The following is a 7,399-nucleotide window of genomic DNA, read 5'->3' on the forward strand; positions in this document are numbered from 1 at the left end:
TGTGAATTTAGTTGGGCTGGAAGTTCTCCAATAATGCAGGCTTGAGCTCCCGGCAGGCTCCAAGTTGGCCCAAGAAGCCCCAAAAGAGTACCCGTTATCCGGTTCTCGATTCTTGTTCACCAGCCAGGGCCAGCGGGCAATGGCGAGTACATTCGCACTCCGCCTAGGGCCGCGCATCGCGGCGCCCCCTCCGGCGAGGGCGACGAGCGGAGGAGGAGGAGGAGGAGGAGGTAGCCGCCCTACCAGCAGACGGGCGCTGTAAGTGGACCAGACTTGGTTTTCTCTAGCTTTTCTTCTTCGGTCTCGTGGCTCTGTGCTGGGGGTGGCCTTCGGGTCTTCGGGAGATGGGGGTAGTGGGTGGCTCGTCAGCTCGAGCTGCGAAGTGCGGATGCATTTCAACGTACACGAATCCTAGCGCACGGCCGTAGCTGCAGGATTCGCGGTTAAATCAGATTGAATTGTATTGTTCGTCCCTTCCGCGTCCGTGCATCCACTAGTAGTCGCAGGCAGTGGTCTGGTCTGGATTAGAAGGACGTCCTCGTGTAATCTAAGAATTCTGTTAATTTTAGTTCTAAAGAAGCTCCCTGATTTTTTGTGTCGTGATTTGGTGATGCAGTTCGAGATACCAAACATAGCTTAAGGGGTAGTTTGACAGATATGAAGTGGTTGAAAATGGTTGTACTGACGCTGTGCAGCGTATTGTTGAAGAAGCCTCGTTCTGGATTTCTGGAGTTAAGGCAGGACACGGATACATGTTCTGAAGATTCACCTCTGATTCTCTGCATGTTACTGTATTTGTATATGGTTGTCTTGTTTAGGATACTAGCACGGAGCCCATGCGTTGCTACAAAAAACCACTAAAAAACATGTTCCGAAGATCCATTTCTGATTCTTGACAGATATGAGTTCCTTGTTTATTGGCAGTTTGGGTGTCTGCTGCACTGATGTGAGTCCCACATGTGAGGATAATTGTATCTGTTTTTTGAGTTTTTTGCAAGATAATTGTTCCCACATATATACTATATAAGTAAAAGTAGAGGGAGAGTGAACATTAGTCTGTCAATAATAGGCAATGAACTGCATTTTGCTATGTAGTCGTGCTCTTGCATCATGCATAGTAGTAGCTAGGGCCTTCAGCTAGTTTCCGTGAACTGGATATTGGTTTGTCAATACTGTGCAGTGAGCTGCATTGTGCTATACAGTCTTGCTATTGCATCATGCCTAGGCAGTGTGCCTGTATTGTCATGATACTCAGATTCTGCATCATCTTTCCAAGTTGACAATGTATTGTTCAATAAAAGAGCATATCTGCTGCTACCTGTGCTGGAAAAGGGATGTCATTTTTAATTTGTGAACCGTCACTTTCTTGGGTCATTCTGTGCTGCCTTACATCTATGAGACCATCTCTAGGTGATGTATTATAGGCACCAAAATACATCACCAAAATGTGGGGTTTACATCACCTGTGCAGTTTTTGTTTTCCCAGGTGATGTAAAATAGGGCACCTATGCCACACGAAGTGGTGGTGATGGCATGTCAGTCATCCCACCTCCACTCCATCAGAAGTAACTTGCTGATAGGCTTGCTTGCTTGTCTCTCCACACTCTTTACCATCTTGTCTTTGGGGTTTTGAAATATGAAATATAAATTTTATTACATTTTGTATCATTTTGCATGTTTTATATTCTCCATGAAATTCAACTATCTAAGTAAAAAAAATTGTGAACATTGTATTTCTATGGGCATCGATGTGCCAGTGGGATATTTGAGGAAGATAGTTAAAGTGTATCATTCACATTCTCTCATCAACTTAATCTTTTGGGCGAACTGATTGGTACATGAAACTCATTGTGGTATCAATGATTCAAGTTTTAGCTAACATGATATAAATGAGAGAACAATTATGCCCACCTCTAGTCACAAATTGGGCGTATTAAAGCCTAGACACAAGGGGTTAGGGTGGGAGGGCATGGAGCACTTCGTGAATTGAGTGGTCCATGAAATCCAATTTATATGTTTGTGAATCATGTCTGCATTACACACATCTCTCCCAGTCTCCGAGTTATTCTTTACCTAAGTTTATTTTACTTCTGCGTCTTTTCTTTTGCCCAATCTCAGTTGTTCTGATTGTATTTATCTTTATTTTTTAAATGAATGACCAGATGAGTGTGCACGTATCATTTAATTTATCTATAAGGAATAAAGTATTAACTCATGCTTTGTTCGTAGAGTATTTAGATGAATAGGAAATGATTTACCGTTCTCATACTTTCAGGAGGATAGTAGTAGGCCACACACATTTATCTTCATTCATTCAATGCATAAGTAGATGCGTAGAGTCCACATAAGGAAGGCATGAGTGAGTGATGGAGGCTGTTTTGTTGTGTTTTGACATTTAATCTCTTCTACCACACGTCAAGTGCTCTTGTTGTATATGTCTTTATTTATTCAACAATTAATGATGATAATATGACTGTCTAGTACACACACAAAAAGACTGTCCTACCATAATTATATTGCATTGGTTAATTTCCCTATTCACCAGAAATAGCAAGCTGTGCTCAACTATAGGAGAATAGTGCGAGTTTGGATGAACACGAAGATCAATGTCCTTGATGCCATGTAGGAGAATTATGAGACCACACATGCACTTATCTTTCATTCATTGCAGACACGAAAATGAATAGGTGATCAGTTGACGTGTGGCAACAATAGCACAACGGAAAACAAAGAATTGCCCAAGAGGGGGAAAATGAAGGATCAGGGAGGGTTGGTTTATTGTTGTGCCTTTCTGTTGCGGCACCTAGTGGTCTTGTTGTGGACACATTTGGTTAGTCAATTGATGATAAGCTGACTCTCCTCTCGTTCTATCCGTCTACATGGTATCGGAGCATACGATTTTCATGTTCACCTAAACTAACAAGCTCTGTTTAAGAGGAAAACGAGCTTAAATGAAGAGACGATTGGGTTTTCTGGTACCATGTAGAAGAATACAAGGAGGCCACATCTTGTCCTTTATTAAATAAGTAGAGTCAAGTAGAAGAGCATTTGACATGTACTCCCTCCGTTCTTTTTTAATTGACTCGGATTTAGTACAACTTTGTACTAAATTTAAGTCAATTAAAAAGGACCGGAGGGAGTAGTAACAGAAGTAGTGTCGAAGCAAATTAATTCAACTAAATGCTCGAGACAGGGGGGCGGAGCCGCGGAGGAGACAGAGAATGTTTTACCATTGTGCTTCAGTTCCGCATTTTAAGTGCATGTGTTTTATCTAGCTCTGTTTATTAAATGAGTGGAAAGATGAGTGTGCTGACATTGTTCTGTAAGCCTACATGGTTTCTGTGTGGACCATCTTTCTATTCAGTCATACTAGCAACCTTTCTTCATCTAGAAGGATAGAGCGACTAGAGAACATTAGGATCGGCCACTTGCTACCGTATTAGAGAATATAATCATACCATTTATCTATTGAATAAATACAGAAAGGCACAACTTCAAAACAGTCTAGGCTAAACTAATAGTTCTAGAAGGAGCCTCTCAAGGAAGATTTTTTTCGTGTTAGAGGAAGAAAGCATCGAAATGACTCATGTAAAAGAAGATTTTGACTTGTGTACATTGTCTGGATTTATGTAGGTCTTTCATTCGTTAGCAGCAAATTAAATTGCATTTGTTATGGTCATAGGGTGTCAAAGAAGCCAAACAAGCACCACCATTTGTGGATTAGGAAGGATTCAGCTGGGTCAGGGAAGAAGGCTCTTTGTCTTGTTAATACTGTAAGATACAATACCACTCGGTCATGATGTTTTCATTTCTCCTTGCTCGATGTGCGAAATCAGTTAAAAAAACGGCGTCGTTGGTATTTTATTTTCTCATAAGCATCACTTTTTTTTTGTAAGGATTTTTTCTTGTTAGCAATGGTATTATTGGGGTTAAAACTAATGTGTTCTCAAACCAGTCTCTGGAACCATCTCTCTTAGGTTTCAAAGCTGCCGAATGAAAAGGAAGCTGTTTATGGTGCATTGGATAGGTGGACTGCTTTTGAGCCTGAATTTCCTATTATAGCAGCAGCAAAAGCTTTGGTAATGCTGAAAAAGCGAAGAAAATGGCTACAAATTATCCAGGTAACCTATGATGAACTAATTAATTAATTGCTAGGCTGCCAAGATCACAGCAATTTCCTCTCTAGAGTTATGTTCAGCAAGCTCGTTTTCTCACTTACCTGTGAATTTTGAATGGTTTCACAGGTAACCAAGTGGTTGATGAGTAAAGGTCAGGTGCTGACATGGACAACATACGATACGCTGTTGTTGGCTCTTTTTATGGATGGAAGGGTAGATGAGGTTGAGTCAATATGGAACACTATCATACAAACTTATACACGCTCAGTGCCCAAGAAGTTGTTCTCTCGGATGATCCAGATTTATAACGCGCGCCATCTTCCAGACAAAGTTTTGGAGGTTAAATTTGACTTTTCTTTCCTTATCTTGAAGATTTAGGCAACCTTGAAACCTTAACTTTGAATTTCAGATATATGGTGACATGGAGGAATTAGGGGTACATCCAGATGAGGATACAACAAGAAGGATCGGGCGAGCATTTGCGGCCTCCGGCCAGGAAGATAAGCAAAAGCCTGTCCTTGAGAAGTACTTGAAGAAGTGGAAGTACATCCATTTCAACGGAGAGCGTGTTCGGGTGAAGAGGGCAGGACCTTTGGCATAGTAACCGTTGTGTGAATAGCTTGGGCCAAACAGTACGAATATCGCCTCATCTGGACATATGCAAGTGATATCTTCTTCCGAGGTCCTATGCAAGTGATATCTTCTTCCGAGGTCCTATGTGAGCATGCCAGATGGAACGAGGTGTGAAATTGTAATGCTCTCTAGACACGTATACAGGGTGTCAAACAGCTAACATGCTAATGATTTTGGCGTCAAAACATGTACTCCCTCCATCTAAAAATAGGTGTCTTAGTTTTGTCTAGATGGACAAACTGTGATGTTTTAAACTGGTATTTCTTCAGCGGCCGGTCCTGCCGGTGATTTAAGTCGTATTTGCTCTGATGCCTGCTCACAGCCTGGTTGGCTTTACCATTATCGTTGTCTGGTCTTGTGTGCGTCCTGCTGCTGCCTGAGAGCCACACAGCGACACAGGGACCATGATCCCCGTTGCTGATATTTTTCATCTGACAGCTACTCATCATGTCATGTGTGTCGTGTGTGTACTTTCAACTTGGCTGATGTTTGCGGAGACCACATACGAGTTTAGCACAAGATGGTTCACGGAAAACACAAACAAGGGCATTGCTAGTTTCTGGAAATGAAAACTTGCGACTCAAAAATTAACATGAGGCGCTGGAGGCGACAAACCTGAAACTTCGGGAACTATACACATCCGTGGACGCGGGCCACCGGCCGTGCGCGGCGCTGGTTCGCTGCTTCATCCGGCTGGCCCCAACGCCACAGGTTGCACAAATGGATGGATTGGAAGTTTAGAAAGTTCATACTCCTTTGGTCAATGTAATGATGTCTAAACTTTGTCAAGATCTGCATGTACCTATATACCCTAAAATACGTCTAGATATATGTAAATTTAGATAAAGTTGTTGCATCCTTTTGTGAACGGAGGAAACATTTCTTTTCAAGGAATTTTTTTTTTTTGAAACGGAGGCAAAAGCTTTGCCCCAATCTATTAATTAAGGAGAGTTTTACAAAAGTAACCAAAACTATTACAAGGGATCACTCTCCCGGCATGATGTTGCCCAATTGCTTGGCACCCGCTCTAACCCACAAACGGGCCTCGGCTTTAATTTTCTCGATGGAAACATGAGAGGGTGTATGCTTGTTGCGGAAGACCCTTGCGTTGCGTTCATTCCAAACTTCCCAAGTAACAAGGAGCGCGAGCGAGGATATAGCCTTCCTACTAGGAGCGGTCCCCCCGCCATCATGTTCCACCATTGGTTTATGGAGAGGTCGGCCCATTGCGTTGGATGGATGGATGGGATGCCAATCCACTCCTTGATGGCACCCCAAATCCTAGTGGTAAAACGGCACATAATGAAGAGGTGGTCAACGGTCTCGAGGGTTTGGTTGCAAAGGGGGCATCGGTCGCAATTTGGCCAACCTCTAACTTGTAAACGGTCCGCCGTCCACACCCTATTTTGCATGAGGAGCCAAGCAAAGAACTTGACCTTCGGGGGCGCCCAAGCCTTCCATACGATCTTGTTCATGTTGGAGGCAATGGAGCCAAGGAATTGAACCTCATACGCGGACTTGGAGGAGTAAACGCCATTCACAATGAGGTTCCAACATCCACTCCACCCTTTGTGGTTTGCATTCATTCATGCATGACCAATACACCTTTCATGTATTTTTCACGTGTTCTATGCAAGTAAGAATTCCTATATGTTCCCCACAAAAAAAATCCTATATGTTGTACGCGTTTTACATTTTTCTATTTTCCTACGATTATATCTCGTAGTCCTATGGTCTAAAGAGGCCCTAAACGCATATGGATCAGTTATGTTCACCTGCGGAAATTATACTTTACAAACGACCGTGTGCGATGAAGTAAGCTAAGGCAGGACATTCGGATGTTATGGTGGAGAAGGTGGCCAAGGCAAGTGATGAACGAGGTGAAACTATGGTAAGGGAGGACGATAGATAAGTTGTGCCAAAGAAGGAGAGATAGGATATCGACACCGGTAGCAAGCGTGGAAATTTAGGGTAACTAAAAGTAGGAAGAGGACGTTAAAGCGGCATGGGGCAACACATGGTGGGCCCAAGGGGATGGATGAATAGGAAGAGGTGCTCAAGAGACAAGATGAGAAACGACAAGCTCGGTATCGTGAATTTTGTTTTACTTTCAAGCCCGACGAATATGGCTATTTTCATACGCTGCTATTAACTCTTACATAGTTGGCTTTAACTTTGTGTATGGACTGTGCCTACAACAACAAGTGATCTATAGTCAGCTAAAAATAATCGGCAACAAACCAAAACAGGTAAGAGGATATTTGGCATGAACATTTTTTTTTGGTAAGGTGAGCTGGGATTCAAACCAAACTGGCCCTAGCTTTGTTTGGTATGTCCCCAGAGAAAAATATTTCCTAGTATGTGCTACAAGGAAAGCACATCACATCACACGATTTTGCTCGTGCATCGCACGACGATGTGCTAATTCCTCGGGGTATTTTTTTTGGTATGACCCCTTATTTATTGCCATATTGGCATCTCCTTCCATTTAAACCGATCCGATCGGATCCTATTCCAACTGGACCGCAGCCGCGTGCGCACGTTCGCTGACACGGAGGGCCCACCACGCCGGCCCCTCCCGGTTATTTAATCGGCCGGCCCCCTCAGTCCTCAGCTGTCCTCGCCCCCACATCGACACTCTGCACACG

The 7,399-nt window shown here is 43.1% G+C and overlaps 1 protein-coding gene across 1 annotated transcript; it reads left to right on the forward strand.

Moving 5' to 3' along the window:
• The first annotated feature begins 139 nt into the window (after nt 1-139).
• LOC124670017 (pentatricopeptide repeat-containing protein At4g18975, chloroplastic-like) lies at nt 140-5,060 on the forward strand. The gene is made up of 5 exons (XM_047206536.1): nt 140-258; nt 3,683-3,773; nt 3,978-4,121; nt 4,245-4,457; nt 4,528-5,060. Exons 1-5 carry the CDS (start codon nt 140-142, stop codon nt 4,717-4,719), a joined length of 759 nt encoding a protein of 252 aa, XP_047062492.1. The 3' UTR covers nt 4,720-5,060.
• Nucleotides 5,061-7,399: the final 2,339 nt, after the last annotated feature.

The sequence above is a fragment of the Lolium rigidum genome, chromosome 7 (assembly GCF_022539505.1).
Source record: "Lolium rigidum isolate FL_2022 chromosome 7, APGP_CSIRO_Lrig_0.1, whole genome shotgun sequence".
Lineage (NCBI taxonomy): Eukaryota > Viridiplantae > Streptophyta > Magnoliopsida > Poales > Poaceae > Lolium > Lolium rigidum.